Raw genomic sequence first — 27217 nt, forward strand, 5'->3', positions numbered from 1 at the left:
GACAGACACTGCAGTGCTCCAGATGGAAACATTCCATGTATGGATCCCCTGGAATCAAGATGCCAGGGATGGAGATCTCGCCTACCGGAAGCTCCTGGCCAATCGGAGGATGGCAGCTTTTGTTCCCGGCAGGGTAGAAGTGGGAGTGGGATTGTCAACCAAGGCCTTCCTGCCCAGAACTTAATTGGAGCAGAAGTGGGAAGACTACAATGCTCTGGTCCCACCATCCTGCCTAATTATATACCCTTCCTGCCTCCAAGCTCGCCAGCACTGAGTGCACAAGATTCCGCCATGGTCTTCACCCAAACAGCATAAAAGGGGGATTAAAATGAGATGCATGAGACACACATCCCTGAATCGATGATTTTATTAAATTTAATGTGACTTTTTTTTTCCAATTACATGAATTTTTTTCACGTTGCACAGTATGAATCCATTTTATGGGTGATTGTATTCGAGAAAAGCCTGTCATTAATAGCCTAGGGCTGGCACCATATTCCATTTGATTGCAAACCAGTGATGGGCCAGTTTTTTTAATGCAGTCTCTCTCGGATTCAGATTTGAGATTCCCACAGTGTCTGTTCATTTGAAATGTATTTTTTTTCCCATTAATTTACAGCATCTGAGCGTCGCTGGTTAGGCCAGCATTTATTGTCCATCTCTAGTTGCCCTTCTGAAGGTGGTGGTGAGCTGCCTTCTTGAACCTCTGCAGTTCCTGAGGTGTAGGTACACCCACTGTGACACCAGGGAGGGAGTTCCAGGATGTTGCCCCAGCGACAGTGAAGGAACGGTGATATATTTCCAAGTCAAAATAGTGAGTGACTTGGAGGGAAATCTCCAGGTGGTGGGGTTCCCAGGTATCTGCTGCTCTTGTCCTTCTAGGTGGTAGCGGTTGTGGGTTTGGAAGGTGGTGTCTAAGGAACCTTGGTGAGTTACTGCAGTGCATCTTGTACACACGGCTGCCACTGTTTGTCGGTGGTGGAGGGATTGAATGTTTGTGGAAGGAGGAGCAACCAAGTGGACTGCTTTGTCCTGGATGGTGTCGAGCATCCTGTGTGTTGTTGGAATTGCACTCATCCAGGCAAGTGGAGAGTGTTCCATTACAGTGTATTCCATCACATGCGTGCAGCATTCTAAGTAAAGATAAGTAAGGGTCGCACAGTGGTTAGCACTGTTGCTTCACAGCACCAGGGACCCGATTCGAATCCCGGCTTGGGTCACTATCTGTGCGGAGTTTGCACCTTCTCCCCGTGTCTGCGTGGGTTTTCTCCGGGTGCCTCCAGTTTCCTCCCACGATGTGCAGTTAGAAGGATTGGTCACACTAAATTGCCCTGTAGTGTCTAAAACAAAGTTAGGTGGTGTTGCTGGGTTATGGGGATAGGGTGGAGGTGTGGGCTTGGGTCGAGTGCTCTTTCAAGGGGTGGTGTAGACTTGATGGGCCGAATGGCCTCTTTCTGCATTGTAAATTCTATATCATCAACTTAACCTGTTTATTCTTAAAATATGCAACTCTAATGAACTCCTTTAAATGAGTGACTCTGGGTGCAGATGTTGGCCAGAATTCTCCGGCTGCTGCAATTTACTTTTCCCGCCGGCATCGCTCCCCTGCCTGCGGTTTTCCCAGTGGTGTGGGATGGTTTCAGTGGGCAATCCCATTGACAGGAGGCGGGATGATAGAATCCTACTGCCAGCGGACAATGCTCCATCGAAAAACACGCGGCTGGGGGAGCGAACAATCCAGCCCGTTGTGTTTGTTGATTTCCCCCACCTTTCCTGCCTCTAATTCACCCGCTTTATATCCCATCTGATCTGCCAGTCCTTTACTGGGGTGCAGTCACAAGTTACTGTTGTACATGCATGACTTCACAGCCAATCTTTTGTATCTCTAGTGTTTCTATCACAAGTTTAATATCTTGAATGGAACTGACTGATAAGTCAATATCTAACTGGTTCTTTTCTGAAATTCATCAAAGTCCAGCTTTTTTCCCCCCTTATTTCTAAATGTCCCAGTTTCTCAGAAGCTAAACAAGAAGCCATTAGTATTTGTGTGTGTTACATTGCATATCACTCCATTTTTCCATGAAAACAATTTGTCACATATTTTTCTGACTGTGGTGTATTGAGTCTTGCATCCACAAGAGGGTGATGTAGTCTTACGTATCAAAGCAGTAGAAATGCAGCAAATTATTTCAACACTAACATTTTGAAAATTCTAAGTGCATAAATGGATAATATTCACAGGTAATGAATGATCTTCACAGCTTGGGTACAGAAACATTTGGCGTTTCATAGGTCCTGTGTTGATTGCATGAGTTGCCCTCCCCTGTCCTGAAATATCTAGTTACAATTCTGCACCACCTCTAATCCAACAATCATAGAACCATAGAATCCCTACAATGCAGAAGGAGGCCATTTGGCCCATCGAGTCTGCACCGACCTTCCGATCGGCACCCGCCTCGGCCCACGCCCCACCCTATCCCCGTAACCCAACTTATCCTTTTGGACACAAAGGGGTAATTCAGCATGGCCAATCCACCTAACTGACACATCTTTGGATAGTAATACTAATCGCTAATTGTCACGAGTAGGCTTCAATTAAGTTATTGTGAAAAGCCCCTAGTCTCCACATTCCGGCGCCTGTTTGGGGAGGCCGGTACGGGAATTGAACCCGCGCTGCTTGTCTCGTTCTGCATTACAAGCCAGCTGTTTAATGGGAGGAAACTGGAGCAGCCGGAGGAAACCCACGCAGACACGGGGAGAAAGTGCAAACTCCACGCAGACAGTTACCCAAGGCCACCATGGGAAAATAATGCAAATCAGTTCTGTCTGGTTTCTGTGTCCACTGGTAGAAAATGAATCCGGAGAGAGTGGTGATGTCAGTAACTTTTTATGTGTAATCTGTTTTATGCTTCAGGTTTGCATAAATAAGGATAAATAACAAGGCTACAATTGATCCAAGTGTCTTAGGGAAGGGCAAGAGTGAAATTCGGTTTGCTGCTCCTCTCTGTCCAGTGACTTCTGCTGAAAGTTGCATGTGTGGCAGGTGTTGGGTAAGGATAGGATCATGCTGGCCTCTGATACTTCCCAAGGTTGAACAGCCTGCTAGTGCTTGGTGTTTAGCCTCACCATGCAAAGAATGTCCACTTGGTTGAGGTACTGGAAGGTGCCTGGCACCGCAGTGAGGGGTCTGACTCTTCCTAGAGATGAAAAATGAATAGAGACTGGTAATAAAAAATAAATTAACCTCGCCTTCAAGAAATTCTTCCAGCCAGCACCCTAAGTTGCTGACTGTACCTCTACTGAAATCAACCCAACTGTCGCTCAGTGTTTAGCTCAGTTCCCAGCCATACTGTATATATTGACTATATATACATCATGAATCCAGCTCTCAGTAAGTCCTTCTTGTCAGTTTCCCCACTATAGTCACCATCATTCATTAACATTAATTTAACAGGTACAGAGAAGCCTGGCAACCTCTGTGGAGAGAGAAACAGTGATTAACATTTCAGGACAGTGTGATCTTTCATCAAAATTGTACCAGAGGATACAAAGAGTCATCTGCTTCTTATGGGATTAACAAAATAACAACTTGCATTTACATATACCAACGCATATGAAATGAGAATATTTTGAGAATTCAGTCATCCTCTATTTATTCCCTTTATCACTCGTGTGCAGTCAGTGGAAGGTCCTTTTGTTCACTGTATCTTTCTGGGGGGGGGGGGGGGGGGGGGGGGGGGGTGACAATTTCCCAGCTTCAGCAGAGGCTTATCTCTCACCCAGTGCGTTGTCAGGGAGCTGGTGCTGATAAAGTCACCTTGTGTTAATGAATGAATGATAAAATTGAACTGCTGAAGATTAATGAACTGCCTTTTCCCAAGAGCCCCATTATAGATGATCTGGTTCTTCCCTAAAGCTGACTGACTGACGAGCACAATCCTTGAAGAAGGTAATAGTATGTTTCTTCCACTTGCCCCCATTGCATGACTCGAGTGTTCCCAGATCAGATGCGGCAGAGCTTAGATGGAGGGTAAAGCACCTTATGCACTGCTCCAACAAGCACTTCCAGGTCAGGAACAGCACAGGTCTGTCACACAAGACGGTAACTTCAGTGCTTGTATCAGTGCGCCTTTCTATTTGCAACTGAGCAAAGCTTTCATTTAGTGTTTGATTGTTCTGTCTAAATTATCTCACTTTGGACCTTTCAAACATTATCCTATCAGTCTTGGTTTGAACCTAGACTCCAGAATTGATGGGGCATTATATCAATTCACTGCAATCACTGAAATAATTTCTAACCGCAGTGATGTATAATTCTACAACAGGAGCAGACAGACAATTTACATAGATTAACATTTTGACAGAAGGATAAATGACCTTGTTTTACACAAGGTTGATGAACCACTTTCTTAAACTGCTGTAGTCTGTGTGGTATAGGTAAAATCACAAGTGCTAGTTAGTGAAAGAGTTCCAGGATTTTGACCAAGCGACAGTGAAGGAATGATATATTCCTAAGTCAGGATGATATGTAGATACCAGCGTTGGACTGGGGTGAGCACAGTAAGAAGTCTTACAACACCAGGTAAAAGTCCAACAGGTTTGTTTCAAACACTAGATTATGGAGCTCAGGAGCAGTGCTCCGAAAGCTAGTGTTTGAAACAAACCTGTTGGACTTTAACCTGGTGTTGTAAGACTTCTTACTAAGTCAGGATGGTGAGTGCTTTGTAGGGGTACTTCCAGGAGGTGATGTTCCTGTTTGTCTGCTGCCCTTGCCCTTCTAGATGGTAGTGGCAGAGATCACAGGTTTGGAAGGTGCTGTCGAAGAAGCCTTGACTGCAGTGCATCTTGTAGATGGTCCACGCTGCTTTTTATGGACAGGACAGGACAAATTTTCCACTTTGTTGGGTTGTGCTGCACTGGAACAAGTTGGCAAATGGTGCAACGAGTTCTGGAACATGAGCTTTTAGCACTCCAGACTTTGTCGAATTGTAACATGTTCAGTTGTTTCTTGATGTTGCACAGAGCGAATTGAATTAGCCAAAAACGCATTTGTGATGGTGGGCATCTCGGGTGGTTACATTTCCGACGGGTAGATTGATGAGGACAAGGTCACACATGTTTATCCTCCGTGTTGGTTCTCTCACCACCTGCCACATACCCAGCATATCCTTCAAGACTTGGCAGGCTCAGTCTCAAGTGGCACTGAAGCCGGCCAACCAGAATATATTCTGGGTCCTTACTGCCCTCAGTGCTTCTTCCAAGTGGTATTCAACATGGAGGGAAACTGATTCAATAGATTGAAGGAGGACAGTAGCTGGTAATCAGCAGGAGGTTCCCTTGCTCATGTTTGTTATGATCGTATTTCCTGGGGTTATTGAGTACTCCCAGGGCCTCTTGTTCCTGCTGGGTTTGTGCTGCTTGTGGGACAGGAGGTACCTAGGGATGGTGATGGTGGAGTCTGGGACATTGTCGATAAGGTATGATTCGGTGAGCATGACTATGTCAGGGTGTTGCTTACCTCGTATGTGGGACAGCTCAATTTGGACACGAGCACCTCCAGGTATTATTGAGAAAGACTGCAGGGTTTACTGGGCTACATATGCCTTTGTTGGTCCGGTACTTTGGTTGATGCTGGTGGTCCTTGTTTTATTCTGATTGGTTGCAGCTTTTCTATCAGTTTTATACAACTGAGTAGTTTCTTGGGCTTTTCAGTGGGCAGTTAAGTGTCAACCACATTGCTGTGGATCTGAAGTTACATTTAGGCTATACTGTATGATGACAGATTTCCTACCCTAAAGGACATTAGTGACCAGATTGATTTTTACGACAATCCATTTCAAAGTCACCACTGCCGATAATAGCATTTTATTCCAGCTATTAGTAAGCAAATTTAAATTCCCTTAGCTGCTGAGTTGGGACTTAAACTTGTGTCTTTAGCTAAGGCCTCTAGTTAGTGGTCCAGTGACATAACCATTATGCTACCCTACCCATAAATGGACAATGAAATCAAGGAAGTGTTGGAAAATATTCTTCAGATCAGACAGCACCCGTGGAGAGAGATATGGGGTAAACACAATGACCTTTCATCAGAATTCAGTCCAAATGGTAATCCTGATTTAGAATTTTAAGAGAGAGAATTTACGGAGAGGAGCAGATTTACTTGCTGCCTTATGTGCAGGCACCCCATTATTGCTGAAAGACAGAATGAAGCATAAAAGCACTGGATTAAAACATTTCTGACACTGATAAAGTCAGCTTACCTTTCACAGCAATCTGTGGCATTTAACCACTGAACAATAAGTTGCCTGCTCTCTTGAGCTTGGATGCGGTTGAGCTGGTATCTTTTTGTAGCAAACAGTTTCGAAGATACTTTTATTAAATCTTTAGCGCACTAATGAAAGTCAGTCACACAGAGAATGATCCTTGTACACAGTGGAGAAGATTTACAATAACAATGATGTGGAGATGCCGGCATTGGACTGGGGTGAGCACAGTAAGAAGTCTTACAACACCAGGTTAAAGTCCAACAGGTTTGTTTCAAACACTGCTCCTTCCTCAGGTGAATGGAGAGGTATGTTCCAGAAACATTTACATAGACAAAGTCAGAGATGCCGGACAATGCTTACAGTCATTACAGATCCAGAGAGAGGGATAATCCCAGGTTAAAGAGATGTGAATTGTCTCAAGCCAGGACAGTTGGTAGGATTTTGCAAGTCCGGCCAGATGGGGGGTGAATGTAATGCGACATGAATCCAAGATCCCGGTTGATGCCGCACTCATGCGTGCGGAACTTAGCTATAAGTTTTTGCTCGGCAATTCTGCGTGTCGCGTGTCCTGAAGACCGCCTTGGAGAACGACTACAATAACAATAAGATTCAACAGATAATTGCTCAGATTCAGGTGATGCAGTTATATAGCTTCATTTATTCGTTTGCCATGTTTTCAGATCTTAGTTTTTGTGGACTTATCATCACCAATGCTGACCATCATTCCACCAGGATTGAAGGATTAGTGTTGGTCTCCAGTTTAAGGGTTTCACTTTTTTTTAGAAACCTACGAAGAGCAGATTTTAGCCCCGAAAGATTTCCTTCATCCAGAGACTGAGCAGTGGTAACTGAGCAAGGAACCTCCCCAGAATGCGCACTTCTGATCCTTGATAAAAGCAGTAGCAACATCGAAGGTCTGGCGCAGTCGTCCATTGTCAGCTAACAAATTTGCTGCTTCAACAAGATGTCACTCACAGTTTTTGCTGAATCTTGTGATTAATGTGGGGATTGTTATACGCTTCATAAACCTTGGGATCCTTCATTAGTGACACTATCATGTGTAATCCCTGCTCTACTTGGCTCAGTTTCTTCTGCTTGCTGGTAGCAGAGTACAAAGATGTAGCATATCTGCCTTCAACTCCATAGATTTGCATAGGTGGCATTACCAGTTTGTTCACTGGTTTGCCCACCATGGAGCTGAAGTAACGAACCTCAAGCCGAGCCTTTGTCAGCAACTGATCGAGTAATTGCTCAGGGATCATTAATGTTGTGATCACCTAGTAACAATGGATCACCTGTAAGGATGTTTACTGTTCTGAACATAGGGGCAGCAGGGTAGCATGGTGGTTAGCATAAATGCTTCACAGCTCCAGGGTCCCAGGTTCGATTCCCGGCTGGGTCACTGCCTGTGTGGAGTCTGCACGTCCTCCCCCTGTGTGCGTGGGTTTCCTCCGGGTGCTCCGGTTTCCTCCCACAGTCCAAAGATGTGCGGGTTAGGTGGATTGGCCATGCTAAATTGCCCATAGTGTCCTAATAAAAGTAAGGTTAAGGGGGGGGGTTGTTGGGTTACGGGTATAGGGTGGATACGTGGGTTTGAGTAGGGTGATCATGGCTCGGCGCAACATTGAGGGCCGAAGGGCCTGTTCTGTGCTGTACTGTTCTATGTTCTATGTTCTATGTTCAACATTTTCAGACTTGCTCGTCTGTTTACCCTGAATGTAATTTTTAGTTGTATACATTTTTTTATTTTTTTTTTAAAAATTGAGTACCCAATCATTTTTTCCAATTAAGAGGCAATTTAGCATGGACAATCCACCTAGCCTGCACATCTTTGGGGTTGTGGGGGCGAAACCCACGCAAACACGGGGAGAATATGCAAACTCCACACGGACAATGACCCAGAGCTGGGATCGAACCTGGGACCTCGGCGGCGTGAGGCAGCAGTGCTAACCACTGCGCCACGGTGCCTCCCATAAGTAAACAGAGGGTAAGGTCAGAATTTAATTCCACGCAAGGAACACCATTCCTTTAGCTGGTTTGATGCTCAGAGTGGTGAGAGTGCCATGATTATAAAGCACGGATTATCCAGACTGATAATTTGTCTTTCCTTTTGTTTTGCAAATCTGCATTAATTTCATGTTGGGATTAAGTGGTTTAGCAGATGTTGATTGAAAAACTGAGAATTACCAATTTGTGAGGACTTGCCACAAATCCAACTAGCGAAGTAAGATAATGTGGCATTACAGTCTAGGTATGTTTGGGAGCTAATAAATCATGGCAGGGCTGGATGTCATCATGCAGGCAAAAGGGGTCTACATGAGTGGGAACTGCAAGGAGCGATGTTGAGGACCAGGAGAAGATGCTGCGCATAATGGAATCTATCATTTAAGATCCTTGTTGTGAGTGACCACGACATTTCGCAGCTTGGCTGGAAAACATGCTGTTGTAAGTGACTTCCAATGATCGATCATCTAAATGCAAATAACTCTTGTGTTTAATGAGCAGCCACACCAGTCAGTGCACCTTCTGGGGCCCTACCAGGTAGTGGTTGTCCCCATTGGTTCAGAATAGGAGTGGGCACTTAAAACAATAATGATGTTAGTCATTGCAGCTTCAGTAATTAAAAGTAATTGCTTGAAACCTAAAACTGGATGATCAATTGATGCTTTACAAACTAAATATGATTCTTAAAGGATCCAACTGGCGGGAGGGAAATATTCCTGTCACAGTATTAAGTTCTGATTTGAGGGTTGGTTGTAGCCTCTCGAGGGAACAATCTTAAACACCTCAATTACAACGTAACCTGGGGAAGGAGCAGTGCTCCGAAAGCTAGTGATTTGAAACAAACTTGTTGGACTTTAACCTGGTGTTGTAAGACTTCTTACTGTGCTCAATTACAACAGTTGAGGTAGCATATGTAGCTGCACATTAAAGGGGCTGAATGTGTGCTGACATTCACAGTCCCAGGTCAGATGATCTCCATCATTGTCTCCATCTCCATGTTGACCCTGGGGGACACCACCTGTTGCTGTCCAACTAATCAAAGAAAGAACTTGGTTTTATTCAGTTCTTTACGCGTCTTTAGGATGTCTCGAAGTGTTTTACAACCAATGAAGTACTATTTGAAGAGTAGCCACTGTTATACTGTAGGGAAGCACGGCAGCCAACTTTCACACAGCAAGCTCCTACAAACAGCAATGAGATAATGATCAGATAGTCTGCTTTCTTTAAAGTGATGTTGGCTGAGGGACAAATATTGGCTTAGATACTGGGAGAATTTATCTGCTCAACAATATTCTTTTATCGCAAGCTCACTTCTTGCTTCCCAATTGATTTGCGACAAATTACTTGGCACTTGGGGAAAATGTGGGTTAGTGAATGAAAGACGGTTAGGATTTTTTTTTAAAGGCGAATTGTATTTGATTAAAACTTGGGTTATTTGATGAAGTGATGGGAGAGGATGGATGAAGGTGGTGCTGTTGCAGAGGAGACTTACTAGAGTTGTACCAGGGATGAAAGACTTGAATAATGTGGCGAGGCTAGAGAAATTGCTGCTTCCCTCCTTCAAGAAGATTTGATGGAAGTGATCAAGAATCTGTTAGCTGAGTAAGGATGATCTGTTTTCAGTGGCAGGTGGGTCACTAACTCGAGGATACAGATTTAAGATAATTAGTGAAAAGAACCGAGGTGATGGAGGGGAAAATATTTGCCCAATGAATTATGATCTGATGGCAATGGCTGAAAGAATGGTGAAATAGATTCAATGTGATAGCTTATTCAAAGAACAGGCACAATAGGCTAAATTGCCTCCTCCTGTGATGTAACATTCTATGATCTCCTGTTCAATGTGCTGAAATCATCTCCAATTCCAAGAGCCTTAATTTTAAGAGGTAATTTCCAATGTAAACCCTTGTCAAATGCCTTCTGAAATCAATGTGTGTGGCATCCATTCATCCTCGTCTATTCTATTCCCCACAGTAACTTTACCAAAGACCTCTGTTAGTTTAAGTTAAACATAACCCCATCTTTTCATATTCCTGCTAATTCCCTCTAGTCAATGCTTGCTTTTCTTCTCTCATAAGAAATTCTAGCAATTTGCCCATTGGATTTATTAGCCTGTGATTAATTGGGGTTGCTGCCTTCTGATCTTTCAGCATTATCCTCAGATAGCCCAACGTCTGGGGGAAATATAACCAATGTATCGCTAATTTCATTGCCCATTTCTTTTAATACCCTAAGTTGGAAACCGTCCAGGCTAGAGTGTTTGTCTGGCTTCAATCCTATTGACGCACGTGTTAATAGTGCATTCTTTCCCTGTAGGATTTTCCATTTTGCTAACCTCTAAAACTGGCTGTGCGCATAATGGTGTGATCGCTTTCTCTATTGAAACAATATGTTCATTTAAAAATCCACCAAGCCGTTATCCTTTGCTATTCATCTATTTTTGTTAGGCCCTCCTCTTCCTTTATCATTATTTTCTTGCTGTGCTGTGGAAACATTTATCCCCAATCTCATCTAAGGTTTCCATTTACTCTCTCTGCTCTCATTATTTTCTGGGTCTCCATTTGTTGCTTTCTATAATATTCAAGTCATCAGTTTTATAATTCGACTTTTTTTCCCTTAAACAAGCCTTTTTTTAAATATTGGTTTATTTCCCATTCATTTGTATGCTTTGTAACCCACTAATTCTTTCTTCAAATGGGCCCCACTTTTTGTAAATTTATAATTTGGTTGGCAATTCCTTTCTGGTACATCCAAAACCAGTTTAATTAATAATAATCTTTATTATTGTCACAAGTAGGCATATGTTAACACTGCAATGAAGTTACTGTGAAAAGCCCCTCGTCGTCACAGTCGTGAGCTTGTTCGGGTACACAGAGGGAGAATTCAGAATGTCCAATTCGTCTAACAAGCACTTCTTTTGGGAGGAAACCGGAGCGTCCGGTGGAAGCCACGCAGCCACTGGGAGAACGTGCTCCACACAGACAGTGACCCAAGCCGAGAATCAATCCTGGGACCCTGGTGCTGTGAGGCAACAGTGCTAACCACTGTGCCGCCCCTAATTAAAGCAAAAGGCTATGGTTTATGAACCCGCCACGATCTTCTCTTCAAACCCTTTAATGAATATAATTACAATAGGTCACTAATCACGGTAGCACAATGGTTAGCACTGTTGCAGTGTTAATGTAAGCCTATTTGTAACAATAAAGATTATTATTATAATCCCAAAATGCTCCCTTTCTGCCATGACATTAACTTTCTCTGATGTGTTGCTATTAACTAACTCTTATCATGTATTGTCTTTCCCCTTGCTGGGTAGAGTATCTGTGATCTTTAAACAATTCAGTAAATAAATTCCATTTTATACTTGACCTGTTACTCTATTCCTAATATATGTGCTGGTTAGCACATTTGCCTCCCTTTTCTTCATGCACGTCATAGTCCTCTTAAGTGGTCACTATCAGGAGCTTTATAAAATTCAGTACAACTTACGATTTAAGACTAGCCGTTCTGAGGAGAAGCATCTTCTAAAACGTGGTCTCACATCAGAGAGAGATTCTGTAATCCTAAATAATTGAAAAGCAATTGGTGTATGAATGATTATCTGTTGAATACAATTGCGTGGAAACTTCGAAACACTGATGGAGCATCTGATATTCTATTACCCCACTGACAACCAATATCAGCGTTGGCGCAGTTGACACGGTGCTGGCCTTCCTCATAGATGGTTAGTCCCTTCAAAGAGGTGGCTGCTGAGATGTGGGAAGTGTTGCACATACTCCAGAGTCACCCCCATCTACATCAATAGCACAGGGATTGCTCCCCTGGCCGAGGGAAGGTTGGTGAAGGACCTTTGTCTTGGCAATGTTTAAAAATAAGCCAAGCCTCCGAGGAGGTGTTGAAGAGTTCCTGGCAACATTTCCTTTGGAGAAAGACCAGCGACCATTCATCAGGAGTGTATGTGGGATGAACGGAATGAGCTATTGTTATGAGCTGGATATGCTTGGAGTTTTACCCAGAGAGAGAAAATTATGGGATGATCTAATTGAGATGTTTATATATCCTGTCAATTCCCTTCAATCTTTTAATGGATCTAAGAATAAACGTCTTCAGCGAAGGGTGTGAGAAAGTGGAATTCCTTGTCTCAGTGACGGATGCAAACCTTGAGAATTGCTGAAAAAAGAGACCTGCTATCTAAATATAAATTGTTGCTCCCTTTACAGTTGGTATTCTGATGGTCATTTGATAGTACAGACTTGAGTAATTCCTGAAAAAGTACATTCTGTCAAAGCTTTTCATCTTGCACTCATCAGGACAATTGCAAGAATACCAATGTTAGTGGAAACAACAACTTTATACTGCATGAGAAGAGATTGCTCATTGGTTGGTAAGTGGGCTCTAATTGGTAGAGGCGCCACCATGGAGAATGCGACAGTTGATGGCGACTGACAGTTACATGTAAACATTATTTGAAATTTAAACCAGGCAACTTGACTCTGGTCAAGGCAATTAATTACCCTGAGGAATGAACCGGCGAATGGCTATCATTTATTTTGTTTAAGTGAAACAGTAGTGTGTGTTCATGTTCTTTCTGTCTGCAAAGAACAGGGCCCCGTGTAGTAACATATGTAGCTTCCAGTACACACACATGCACCACACTGCAAACCTGACTGACCATCTTAAATTGGTTACTGGTGTAATTTTTATCACTGAGGATTATTTAGCAAATGTTGTCCAGTCGCAGAAACACATCTAATGTTGAGAGATTATTTTGAGTTTTGTAAGTACTGACTGGTTGGGTATGGTCTGTTGGCATTCTTACGAACTGTCCTGATTAGTGCAAAATGAAATGTTTCGACAGCATCTCTATTAGAACATAGAACAGTACAGCACAGAACAGGCCCTTCGGCCCTCGATGTTGTGCCGAGCAATGATCACCCTACTCAAACCCACGTATCCACCCTATACCCGTAACCCAACAACACCCCCTTAACTTTACTTTTTAGGACACTACGGGCAATTTAGCATGGCCAATCCACCTAACCCGCACATCTTTGGACTGTGGGAGGAAACCGGAGCACCCGGAGGAAACCCACGCACACACGGGGAGGACGTGCAGACTCCGCACAGACAGTGACCCAGCCGGGAATCGAACCTGGGACCCTGGAGCTGTGAAGCATTTATGCTAACCACCATGTTACCGTGCTGCCGTATTTTTTCAGCAATACTCCAGTTCTGCACTGCCAGCAACTAGTTTGCAGAATTGGTAAATGTATTTGGAAAGTTGTAGTGTTGGGGGGGAAAAAGTGTGGACTGGGTTCGCAAAAATAATTAATACAGTGATTGCAGTTGTAAACAGGATTGTGGGGCCGCTCAGTGGGTCATTATCGCCATTAATCAACAGCACGGCAAACAGATTAACTGGTCCTTCATCTCATTGTTGTTTGTGAGATCCCTTCCTCTTCCTCAGATACTTTATACATCTGCTTTCTGCCGGTTCTTCCAGAGAGAGGAAGTGGGAGCAATACCGTTCTCATTACATTCTCCAAAACGGGTATTTGAGCTGACCAGTTCTTCTCTCACTACTGATGTTTGGAAAGTAGGAGTCTGTGATGATAATTAATATGTTGGATTGGAGGAAAAACTGAGGCACATGGGACCTGGCAAGGGGTGAAAATGTTGGAAAACAGAGAAGCTGGGAAAAAAAAGGGATTTGGATGAATGGCATAAAAGACAACAATTTGTGTTTATATCAAGAAAGAAAAACATTCCAAGTTGCTTCACAGGAGAGTAAATCATCCGACGGATGCTGAGCTTAAGGAAGCTCTGTTTGGACTAGCAAAGTGGAAGGGGAGTAATGGAGGTTCATATACTCTCTCTCTCTCTCTCTCTCTCTCTCCCTCCCTCCTTCCTCATTCTTCATAGAACATAGAACAGTACAGCACAGAACAGGCCCTTCGGCCCTCGATGTTGTGCCGAGCAATGATCACCCTACTTAAACCCACGTAACCCGTATACCCGTAACCCAACAATCCCCCCATTAACCTTACACTACGGGCAATTTAGCATGGCCAATCCACCTAACCCGCACATCTTTGGACTGTGGGAGGAAACCGGAGCACCCGGAGGAAACCCACGCACACACGGGGAGGACGTGCAGACGCCACACAGACAGTGACCCAGCCGAGAATCGAACCTGGGACCCTGGAGCTGTGAAGCATTGATGCTAACCACCATGCTACCGTGAGGCCCCTTTCATACTGTCTTCTCTCATACAGACAGAAGTAAATGTAACAATAACAGAAGTCTAGGAGCGAACAGCTTGCCCTCTGGGTCACCTTGAGTGATATGCAACAATGGGGAATGGAGTTGTTATTTAGTTAGCTGAAACGCAGAAAGCACCCATGTGTGTTGACAAGTGGGGCTTAAACCACAACACCTACACCACATTTTAAAAACTGTACTTTAAAGTTTATTGTGATATTTGAATTTTTATGTTTGTGTTTGAAAGGATTACTAAACAACTCCTGCAGCCCCTCTTGGTTGTGTGGTTGATGTATTTGTGAATGCTACCCAGCTTGTTTGTCTTCTGCTTGTAAATTTTACTTGACGGCTATTTTGCTACAATCTGTACCATCCTTTGCCCGTTAATACTGTGAGTACTGTTGGTTATGGGACTGTAAGTTGCTTCAGGCAGAAAATGACAAGACTTCCCTTTCCACCTAATGTCATTCAGCGTAGTGCTATTTATCTGTTGTCCAAGGACATGTGTGGCCTGGCTTCTGTTACTGCGGTTGCATCAGAAATGTTTGTACTTTGGGGGAAAATATCAATGTTACAGCTGGAGTCACTGCAGAGCCTGTTAGTCAAGTTAGTTCAGGGACTGCAACATAGCGTATTAAAGTAATACAGTGAGTAAATACGAACCCTATTGATGAATGGGTTCATGAAAGTGACCCACCAACGCCAGCTCGAGTGGAAAGGGATGGGCAGGTGGAGCCACCTTGTAAGAGGTGCCCACATCTCCTGAATGAATTTACTATCAACATGTCCCTGGGTGGTAATTCTGTGTATGAGCTGGAGTTTGTGAACTTACTGCTGCTTTTCTTGTTCATAGTTTAGAATTTAAACAAGTCAAGATAAGGAAAAGCCCATGCAAAACAGAGTCTCATCTGTACAGTATGTTAACCCTCCCAACCTGCCATTGTACTGTTTTGAACAAGTCTGTATCTCCGCTGTCTTGTCTGGCAGATGATTCAAAGTAGTTATCTGTGTCTGTGTGTGTGTGTGTGTGTGTGTGTGTGTGTGTGCGCGTGTGTTGCAATGATTTCTAATATGTGATCCACATGTTTTTCTGCAGTTTATTGTTGGGATCTTTGGTCCTAGTACGACCTGCATTTTTGTAACTCTCCTCCAACATGTACTTGCATTACATTTCCCTTTACATGAAGTTGCAAGGGACAATGAGCAGAATGGAAAGTGTTTGTGAATGTTGCGGTGGGGGGGAGGGGCAGAGGAGAGGTACATCAAAAGTGTTAATTGAATATTCATTTTTTAAAATTGTATGATGGACTTTTAACTGAGGTCTCATTTGTACTTCAATAACTAGGAATAGGTTGAAACTGCAGCGAAATTAGAGAGAATGCTGGAAACGTTCAGGTCAGGCAGCCTCTATGGAAAGAAACAAAGTTAAGCTATCAGTTCTGTGTCCTTTCATGATGAAAGGTAATTGACCTGAAATATTAAGTCTTTTTCCTTCTCCTCCTATACTGCCGGACCTGCTGAGTATTTCCAATAATTTCTATTTTTATTTCAGGTTTCCAGAATCCGCAGCAGTTTGCTTTTGTGAAGCTGTGGTTGTTGGGTTAGGAGGTTTATGTTTGTAGTGTACATCTCTGTGAATAAAATCTTCATAAAAGTGTGTGAAGATGACCTGTAGTTCCATTCTCCTCCTCTGGGCTTTACATCGTTGAAAAGAAGGACTTTGCGGAAACCTTTGAATGAGAGGAAGGGGGTAGAGTTGCAGCCCTTGGTGCCTTACTTCAGGATTGACCTCAGCAATACTATATTATATTTTACCAAGGGTGCGAAAGCATGCTTCAGGCATCAGAAGTGTGAGGTAGGACCAATGAACCGACTGGCCTTCTTGTTTTCATCATTTTTGTGTTTTAGTAGCTCCCCTTTAAGCGTCTCAGTAAAGTGTAGCAGTTTAACTTTTGAATCAATCCCTACAACCTCCTCCCAGCCTCTTGCAACGGATTCACTTCTGCACGCTTTCGGGTGTTTGCACATTCCTTTTCAAATGTCAGTGGTCCACTTGCCGCCCAGATAGTCAGTTAAGAATTTCCTTTTATTGGTTCCTGTCAGATATAAGGATCTCTGAATTCTCTGCACCTTTCATTACTTTCCTCCTGTTTTATTGACAATCTAATGATATGCCTTGGCCAAAAGGTGAAGTGGTTGAAATGTTTCCTTGCCTCCCGTACCATGTGGGCCATCAGCAGAAGATTTCTCTCCTGTTTCAGCTGTCCTCTTCCCCCACCCCCCCCCCCCCCCCCCCCAAACCCATCGTCAGATTGGCAAAACGCTGAGGTACTTTCACTTCCCTGCCCAAGATCGTCAGCTCAATGTTTGTGGATGGTATGTTAACTAATTATGTATTGACCAGCCCCTTCATGCCTCCGAGCAACATGATGGCCAATAGCTTGGTCAAAGAGGTAGGCTTGTGAGGAGTGTCTTAAAAAAGGAAAACGAGTTCTAGAGGGGAGCAGTGTAAGGAGGGAATTTCAGACCGAGAGCCCAGGCAATTGATCCTTGCGCTTTTTTTGAGTGAGGAGTCTTTTGTTGCATTTCATCCACCAGCAATTGGATTTGAACTGGGCCAGGCAATCTCCTTTTACTCGTGGACCCTAAAAACCAGCAGATAGAGGAAACCTTTGTCCTAATATTCTGGGCTCAATTCAAGTCCATCTAGTCATAGAATTTACAGTGCAAAAGGATGCCATTCGGCTAATCGAGTATGCACCGGCCCTAGGAAAGAGCACCCTACTTAAGCCCACGCCTCCACCCTATCCTGTCCCCGTAACCTTTTTGGTCACTAAGGCAATTTAGCATGGCCAATCCACCTAACCTGCACATCTTTGGACTGTGGGAGGAAACCGGGTGAGCTCCAGGAGGAAAACCACACAGACACGGGGAGAACGTGCAAACTCCGCACAGACAGTGACTCCGCACAGACAGTGACCCAAGCCGGGAATCGAACCTGGGACCCTGGAGCTGTGAAGCAACAGTGCTAACCACTGTACTACCATGCTGCTCTGCTTGTTCTGGTAACTGGTCCAGAGTAGCCAAGCTCTTGTAATCAATGCTATGCAAAAGTTTTCCAAAGAAGGTGGCTATTTGAGAGACTTCGACCTTCCAATTTCATTCCAGCATGGTGTGATGCTACAACCTTAGTTTGCTTGCTGCCACTGCCACAACAGATGATTGTCAAATGTTAAGGTAACATTTATTCTGAATGGATCCTGTCTTTCTTCCCTTCACACAGGTAGAAGCCCTAACCCGTCAGCCCTCTGCCACCACAGTCCTTGCAGTGAGAGATTCTGAACTAGCCAAACTTCCTGAGGGAGCTCTGAACTCCATTAAGCGCAGGTACCCTCAGGTAAGAAAAGCACATCACTTCTGCGAGACAAGTGTCTCATCACTTGCCTAGATTCCCGCGTTGCAAGAATGCTTTTTTGTGTCATCGTGTGCATAAGATTAACCAATCTGTATCACCTTCCAATAAACCAGTGTTAAGAGAACTCTTTCGAACCACTAAGAGGTAACTCAAAGAAGTGTATACATGTCTGTTCTTCATCTCTTCCCCCTACATCTCCTCTGCACTGTACAGCTGTGTTTTGAAATACTCTGTGGGTCAAACTCGAGAGCAGATGACAGAAGCAAAATCATGCAGATACTGGAAATCTGAAGTAAAAACAAACGTGCTGGAAATACTCAGCAGTCAGGCCAAAATAATAACTCTGTTTCTCACTACAGATTGCTGCCTGACTTGCTGAGTATTTTGAGAATTTTTTGTTTTTATTTCAAGAACCGATGAGTGTTCATTGCTGCTAACCCTGCACTATCCATGTTTAAATTAAAACCAAACATCATATGCAGCTATTCAGTAATAATCAATGTGGTGCTGATATGGGGAGAAAGTGCAAACTCCACACAGAAAGTCACCCAAGGCCAGAATTGAATCCGGGTCCCTGGCGCTGTGAAGCAGCAGGGCTAACCCCTGTACCAGCCCAAATTGGGGTGGGGCTTCAGTCTTTGCCGTCTGTTTTGTGCCTTTGGTATTTACAATGGATGACAAGCTGGGATGCTAATTATTGTACAGAGTGCTGCAAATTGGCCTCTCTTCATATGGGATTTATTTTTATGGATTTCATGTCTGCTTTCTTGTGTTGAAGTAAGCTGTCAAATACACACAATGGCGGGGAGAGATATCCAAGAACAAAACTTGAGGGGAAATTCTTCCACTCGTCATTAACTCCACCCCATTCCAGTGATTAAGTTTGCAGAGTTAATTCTTCCACTTGGCCGTTCAGCCCAATCACAAGGAGTATTTGAGGCCAATAACATTGCTGCATTTGAGAAGCATAGAACATAGAACGGTACAGCACAGAACAGGCCCTTCGGCCCTCAATGTTGTGCCGAGCCATGATCACCCTACTCAACCCACGTATCCACCTTATACCCGTAACCCAACAACCCCCCCCTTAACCTTACTTTACACTACGGGCAATTTAGCATGGCCAATCCACCTAACCCGCACATCTTTGGACTGTGGGAGGAAACCGGAGCACCCGGAGGAAACCCACGCACACAGGGGGAGGACGTGCAGACTCCACACAGACAGTGACCCAGCCGGGAATCGAACCTGGGACCCTGGAGCTGTGAAGCATTTATGCTAACCACCATGCTACCCTGCTGCCCCTAGATTAGGCAAGATTAAGCAATTAGGCAAGAACGTGAGGGAGCCAGGAGTAGAAGGATATACTGATGGGGTGTGTTGTAGGATGGGACGATTCTCGTATAGAACATAACTGACGGGATGAACCGATTGCGCTGAATGGCCAGTTTCTGGGTTGTATATCCTGTGTCTTAGAACATTACAGCGCAGTACAGGCCCTTCGGCCCTCGATGTTGCGCCGACCTGTGAAACCAACCGAAAGCCCACCTACACTATTCTTGAGATGCCTGTCAACATCTGAAAAGACAAGTTCCTGTTTCAGGGGGTGTGTCTTCTGTCAAAATTGGGAAGGGGCTAAGCTGCCTTCCCTGTCCAATTCCTGATGTTTCCTGCTATTCTTTGCCCTGAGCAGTTATTCTGAAGGGGCTGTGGGTTCAGTGATGATCTGAACAACATTTTGTGTATGTTGTACGGTTTGATTGTCATCACACGCACCACGCACTTGAGCATGGGTTAAAGGTTGCTGAGCTCACTCGTGATTTAATTCCACATTCTAATTATCATTTAAAAAAATAATAATAATAGGTCCCAGTTCACCTTTAATGGGCACCCTTTGGTATCTTAACAAAAGTGGCTAGCTGCTCATTCATTACCATAGTTATTAAGGTTTGCACTGAGAAGCTGGTACCAACAAAGGTTAAAAGTTTTATTTGAATGATGCATGTGGCATTTCTGGAGGCGTTCATTCAGCATACGCAGCATGGGGCTTTGTTTCCCTGGTAACAGCGAAATGAGTCATCTCAGTTGAAAGCTGAACATTTCCTTTTGTTATTTTGCTAAATAAGAGTGTTCAGAAAATGACAGGCACGTGTGTTCCAGAAATTTCTGTGCGCAAGCCTGAGATCGCCGCGGTCTTCAAGGGATTAGGTGTAGCCGCTGGAACCCTCCAGAACTGGAACTGGGTTTGGTAGAGAACCTGCAGTGTGCAAATCTGAAGAATCATTTTAAAGTGTGAGGAAACGCACAGCACACTGTGAAACAGGCTAGTGGCGGAGCTGGGACTGAGGGAGTATGTAGCACACAATTAACCTATTTGGTTTGGAGCTAATGTGAATGGGCAGCACACTGAAACTGGGCTAGAGGTGAAGGGATGGTGAGAGACCCGGAAGCGGTTATATTTGGAGGGATTGAGTGCTGTTGTATAAATAATCACTGGCGATTAACATGCAGGTGCAGCAAGTAATTAGGAAGGCAAATGGTATGTTAACTTTCTGTTGCCGAGAGATTGCAGGACAAGAGTAAACAATATATACATATGTATATATGGCTTTGATTGGACCACACCTAGATTACTGTCTACAGTTTTGGTCTCCTTAGGATACACCAACATTTGAGGGAGTCAAATGAAGGTTCACTAGCTTGACTCCTGGTGACTAAACTAGGCCGTTAATCCCTGATTTTTGGAAGAATGAGAGGTGGGGAGTCCAGAACTATGGGTCACTGTCTCAGAAAATAGTTTTGTGAATCTTGGGAATTTTCTACCCGAGTGCTGTGGATGCTCAGCTGTTGGATACGAGAGAGAGAGAGAGTGAGAAGAATCTGCCGTGATCTGATTGGATGGTGGAGATGGAAGACCACCGTGACACCTGCAGTGTTTGGAAAAGGATGTGTCCTCCAGCAATATATAATCTTCACAGCTTGGTGTGCTTACATTTTTTGTTAACAGAAGCCAGTACTAATCAAAGTAGTTCCTAATTTTGAATGCCTATTGGTGCTGTATACATTGGGTAAAATGTTTGGGGTGTAGTGTAGCACACAGTCAGCAGCAGTAATTCCTGCAAATTGACTTTGGGTGCTATATTTGTGTTTAAGCATGCTTTACTTTTCCATTTGGCAGTGTAGAACTTTTAAACTATTTTTCTCTGTGTTGGAATTGTTCAAGATTCTGTTTAACTTCTCTGAATCGCACTGCTCCCACTGTCAACCGAAAGGGAGCAGCATTCGTCAAGAGTTTTTAGCGAACAATGAGTCTGGAACAGATTAACTGCTGTGCCCCAGCAGGTGCCTGTGACTGCAGTGAGTTCAATGTGAGGGGATTGCCACTCTAAATGTAAGAGCAGAAGCGCTTTTATAAGCAGAACGTGCCGTGCAACAGTGCATGATGACAATGGCATCCACTTTTGCAAATATCTTTTCATGATGAAATGTTCGAGAGTGCTTCAGTGGTGAGGGATGGATTCACACCCATGATTTCTATGTTACTGGATTCTGGAGCAAAGCTAAGCGACCATGGAGAGCGGAAAGCAGATACCAAATACTTGCACACAGGGATGATCTTGGGCTACTCTTGTAGAATACCTGGTCCCCACTAATACTTGAGCTCATAATCCAGGACGTCACTTCAGCGCTATCCTGCAAACGTGAAATTTTATCTGGTCTCTGTTGGTTTGAATATTTGAAACTAACTGGAAGATTTTTATTTAACACATCGAGCTATTATGAGCTGGAATCCAGTGCCAGAAATTTTCCCTGAGGGATGTGGCTAACTAGCGTGAAAATGAAACAAACACCGGGGTCTTGGGAAAGAACAGAAGAATGAAACTAATTGGATAGCTTTCAAAGTCTGGCAGACATGATGGCTGAATGATCTGATGCTGTATGATTTTATAGTATGGTCACAAAATGGGATGCAGGGCCACTTCTTACACTTCAATTTGGTCCTGGGACAGCGCAGTGTCAGGAGGCGGCAGTACTGGGACAGCGCAGTGTCAGGAGGCGGCAGTACTGGGACAGCGCAGTGTCAGGAGGAGACTGTACTGGGACAGCGCAATGTCAGGAGGCGGCAGTACTGGGACAGCGCAGTGTCAGGAGGCGGCAGTACTGGGACAGCGCAGTGTCAGGAGGCGGCAGTACTGGGACAGCGCAGTGTCAGGAGGAGGCGGTACTGGGACAGCGCAGTGTCAGGAGGAGACGGTACTGGGACAGCGCAGTGTCAGGAGGCGGCAGTACTGGGACAGCACAGTGTCAGGAGGAGGCAGTACTGGGACAGCACAGTGTCAGGAGGAGGCAGTACTGGGACAGCGCAGTGTCAGGAGGAGACAGTACTGGGACAGCGCAATATTCGGGAGGAGACAGTACTGGGACAGCGCAGTGTCAGGAGGAGACGGTACTGGGACAGCACAGTGTCAGGAGGAGGCAGTACTGGGACAGCGCAGTGTCAGGAGGAGACGGTACTGGGACAGCGCAGTGTCAGGAGGAGGCAGTACTGGGACAGCGCAGTGTCAGGAGGAGACGGTACTGGGACAGCGTCGTGTCAGCAGGAGATTACTGGGACAGCGCAGTGTCAGGAGGAGACAGTACTGGGACAGCGCAGTGTCAGGAGGAGGCAGTACTGGGACAGCGCAGTGTCAGGAGGAGGCAGTACTGGGACAGCGCAGTGTCAGGAGGAGACTGTACTGGGACAGCGCAGTGTCAGGAGGAGGCAGTACTGGGACAGCGCAGTGTCAGGAGGAGACGGTACTGGGACAGCGTCGTGTCAGCAGGAGATTACTGGGACAGCGCAGTGTCAGGAGGAGGCAGTACTGGGGCAGCGCAATGTCAGGAGGAGACTGTACTGGGGCAGCGCAGTATCAGGACGCAGTAGTACTGGGACAGCGCAGTGTCAGGACGCAGTAGTACTGGGACAGCGCAATGTCAGGAGGAGGCAGTACTGGGACAGCGCAGTGTCAGGAGGCAGCAGTACTGGGACAGCGCAATGTCAGGAGGAGACTGTACTGGGACAGCGCAGTGTCAGGAGGCAGCAGTACTGGGACAGCGCAATGTCAGGAGGAGACTGTACTGGGACAGCGCAGTGTCAGGAGATTATTGGGACAGCGCAGTGTCAGGAGGAGACAGTACTGGGACAGCGCAGTGTCAGCAGGAGATTACTGGGACAGCGCAGTGTAAGGAGGCGGCAGTACTGGGACAGCGCAGTGTCAGGAGGAGGCAGTACTGGGACAGCGCAGTGTCAGGAGGAGGCGGTACTGGGACAGCGCAGTGTCAGGAGGAGGCGGTACTGGGACAGCGCAGTGTCAGGAGGAGGCAGTACTGGGACAGCGCAGTGTCAGGAGGAGGCGGTACTGGGACAGCGCAGTGTCAGGAGGAGGCGGTACTGGGACAGCGCAGTGTCAGGAGGAGGCAGTACTGGGACAGCGCAGTGTCAGGAGATTATTGGGACAGCGCAGTGTCAGGAGGAGACAGTATTGGGACAGCGCAGTGTCAGCAGGAGATTACTGGGACAGCGCAGTGTCAGGAGGAGGCGGTACTGGGACAGCGTCGTGTCAGGAGGAGGCAGTACTGGGACAGCGCAATGTCAGGAGGAGACGGTACTGGGACAGCGTCGTGTCAGGAGGAGGCAGTACTGGGACAGCGCAATATCAGGAGGAGACAGTACTGGGACAGCGCAGTGTCAGGAGGAGACGGTACTGGGACAGCGTCGTGTCAGGAGGAGGCAGTACTGGGACAGCGCAGTGTCAGCAGGAGGCAGTACTGGGGCAGCGCAGTGTCAGGACGCAGTAGTACTGGGGCAGCGCAGTGTCAGCAGGAGGCAGTACTGGGGCAGCGCAGTATCAGGACGCAGTAGTACTGGGACAGCGCAGTGTCAGGACGCAGTAGTACTGGGACAGCGTCGTGTCAGGACGCAGTAGTACTGGGACAGCGCAATGTCAGGAGGAGGCAGTACTGGGACAGCGCAGTGTCAGGAGGAGAGGGTACTGGGACAACGCAGTGTCAGGAGGCAGCAGTACTGGGACAGCGCAATGTCAGGAGGAGGCAGTACTGGGACAGCGCAGTGTCAGGAGGCAGCAGTACTGGGACAGCGCAGTGTCAGGAGGAGATTATTGGGACAGCACAGTGTCAGGAGGAGACAGTACTGGGACAACGCAGTGTCAGGAGGAGACAGTACTGGGACAGCGCAATGTCAGCAGGAGATTACTGGGACAGCGCAGTGTCAGGAGGAAGTGGTACTGGGACAGCGCAGTGTCACGATGAGGCAGTACTGGGACAGCGTCGTGTCAGGAGGAGACGGTACTGGGACAGCGCAGTGTCAGGAGGAGACGGTACTGGGACAGCGCAGTGTCAGGAGGAGGCAGTACTGGGACAGCGCAGTGTCAGGAGGAGACGGTACTGGGACAGCGCAGTGTCAGGAGGAGACGGTACTGGGACAGCGCAGTGTCAGGAGGAGACGGTACTGGGACAGCGTCGTGTCAGGAGGAGGCAGTACTGGGACAGCGTCGTGTCAGGAGGAGACGGTACTGGGACAGCGCAGTGTCAGGAGGAGACGGTACTGGGACAGCGTCGTGTCAGGAGGAGGCAGTACTGGGACAGCGTCGTGTCAGGAGGAGGCAGTACTGGGACAGCGTAGTGCTAGCAGGAGGCAGTACTGGGACAGCGCACTGTCTTTAGGAGGAGGCAGTACTGGGACAGCGCAGTGTCAGGAGGAGACTGTACTGGGACAGCGCAGTGTCAGGAGGCAGCAGTACTGGGACAGCGCAGTGTCAGGAGGAGATTATTGGGACAGCGCAGTGTCAGGAGGAGACAGTACTGGGACAGCGCAGTGTCAGGAGGAGACAGTACTGGGACAGCGCAGTGTCAGGAGGAGATTATTGGGACAGCGCAGTGTCAGGAGGCGGCAGTACTGGGACAGCGCAGTGTCAGGAGGAAACGGTACTGGGACAGCGCAGTGTCAGGAGGAAATGGTACTGGGACAGCGCAATATCAGGAGGAGACAGTACTGGGACAGCGCAGTGTCAGGAGGAGACGGTACTGGGACAGCGCAGTGTCAGGAGGAGACGGTACTGGGACAGCGCAGTGTCAGGAGGAGGCAGTACTGGGACAGCGCAGTGTCAGGAGGAGACGGTACTGGGACAGCGCAGTGTCAGGAGGAGGCAGTACTGGGACAGCGCAGTGTCACGATGAGGCAGTACTGGGACAGCGCAGTGTCAGGAGGAAATGGTACTGGGACAGCGCAGTGTCAGGAGGAGACGGTACTGGGACAGCGCAGTGTCAGCAGGAGATTACTGGGACAGCGCAGTGTCAGGAGGAGGCAGTACTGGGACAGCGCAGTGTCAGGAGGAGACGGTACTGGGACAGCGCAGTGTCAGGAGGAGACGGTACTGGGACAGCGCAGTGTCAGCAGGAGATTACTGGGACAGCGCAGTGTCAGGAGGAGGCAGTACTGGGACAGCGCAGTGTCAGGAGGAGATTACTGGGACAGCGCAGTGTCAGGAGGAGATTACTGGGACAGCTCAGTGTCAGGAGGAGGCAGTACTGGGACAGCGCAGTGTCAGCAGGAGATTACTGGGACCGCGCAGTGTCAGGATGAGGCAGTACTGGGACAGCGCAGTGTCAGCAGGAGATTACTGGGACAGCGCAGTGTCAGGATGAGGCAGTACTGGGACAGCGCAGTGTCAGCAGGAGATTACTGGGACAGCGTCGTGTCAGGAGGAGACGGTACTGGGACAGCGCACTGTCTTTGGGAGGAGGCAGTACTGGGACAGCGCAGTGTCAGGATGAGGCAGTACTGGGACAGCGCAGTGTCAGGAGGCGGCAGTACTGGGACAGCGCAGTGTCAGGAGGCGGCAGTACTGGGACAGCGCAGTGTCAGGAGGCGGCAGTACTGGGACCGCGCAGTGTCAGGAGGCGGCAGTACTGGGACAGCGCACTGTCTTTGGGAGGAGGCAGTACTGGGACAGCGCAGTGTCAGCGGTAGACAGTACTGGGACAGCGTCGTGTCAGCAGGAGACGGTACTGGGACTGCGCTGTCCCATTACAGTCTCCTCCTGACACTGCGCTGTCCCTGTACTGTCTCCTCCTGACACTACGCTGTACCAGTACCGTCTCCTCCTGACACTGCGCTGTCCCAGTACCGTCTCCTCCTGACACTGCGCTGTCCCTGTACTGTCTCCTCCTGACACTGCGCAGTCCCAGTAACGCCGCCTCCTCAAACTGCGCTGTCCCAGTACCATCTCTTCCTGACGTCAGCTACTGGGACAGCGCAGTGTCAGGAGGAGACTACTGGGACAGCGCAGTGTCAGGAGGAGGCAGTACTGGGTAGCCCGCTGTCTTCAGGAGGAGGCAGTACTGGGTAGCCCGCTGTATTCAGGAGGAGATGGTACTGGGACAGTGCACTGTATTCAGGAGGAGACAGTACTGGGACAGTGCGCTGTCTTCAGGAGGAGGCAGTACTGGGACAGCGCACTGTCTTCAGGAGGAGGCAGTACTGGGACAGGGCACTTTCTTCAGGAGGAGGCAGTACTGGGACAACGCAATATTCGGGAGGAGACGCTACTGGAACAGCGCACTGTATTCAGGAAGAGGCTGTACTCTAACAGCACACGGTACTCGGGAGGAGACAGTACTGGGACAGCGCACTATTCAGGAGGAGACAGTACTGGGACAGCATACTGTATTCATATGGAGGCAGTACTGGGACAGCGCTCTTTTGTCAGGAGGAGGCAGTACTGGGACAGCGCACTGTCTTCATGAGGAGGCTGTACTGGGACAGCCCTCTTTTGTCAGGAGGAGACAGTAGTGGGACAGCGCACTGTCTTCATGAGGAGGCTGTACTGGGACAGCCCTCTTTTGTCAGGAGGAGGCAGTACTGGGACAGCGCACTATTCAGGAGGAGACAGTACTGGGACAGCGCACTGTATTCAGGAGGAGACGGTACTGGGACAGCCCTCTTTTGTCAGGAGGAGGCAGTACTGGGACAGCGCACTGTATTCAGGAGGAGACGGTACTGGGACAGCCCTCTTTTGTCAGGAGGAGGCAGTACTGGGACAGGGCACTATTCATGAGGAGGCTGTACTGGGACAGCGCTCTTTTGTCAAGAGGAGGCAGTACTGGGACAGCGCACTGTATTCAGGAGGAGACAGTACTGGGACAGGGCACTATTCATGAGGAGGCTGTACTGGGACAGCGCTCTTTTGTCAGGAGGAGGCAGTACTGGGAC

At 47.0% G+C, this 27217-nt stretch overlaps 1 protein-coding gene across 4 annotated transcripts in view; it reads left to right on the plus strand.

Moving 5' to 3' along the window:
* Positions 1–27217, plus strand: part of pnpla7b (patatin-like phospholipase domain containing 7b) — a 371155-nt gene that overhangs the window by 148457 nt on the left and 195481 nt on the right. For all 4 annotated transcript variants that reach the window (XM_038782642.1, XM_038782643.1, XM_038782645.1 and 1 more), the window contains one exon: positions 17815–17928. In XM_038782642.1, the coding sequence (XP_038638570.1) occupies positions 17815–17928 (114 nt within the window). The remainder of the gene's footprint in view (positions 1–17814; positions 17929–27217) is intronic.

The sequence above is a fragment of the Scyliorhinus canicula genome, chromosome 21 (assembly GCF_902713615.1).
Source record: "Scyliorhinus canicula chromosome 21, sScyCan1.1, whole genome shotgun sequence".
Classification (NCBI taxonomy): Eukaryota; Metazoa; Chordata; class Chondrichthyes; order Carcharhiniformes; family Scyliorhinidae; genus Scyliorhinus; species Scyliorhinus canicula.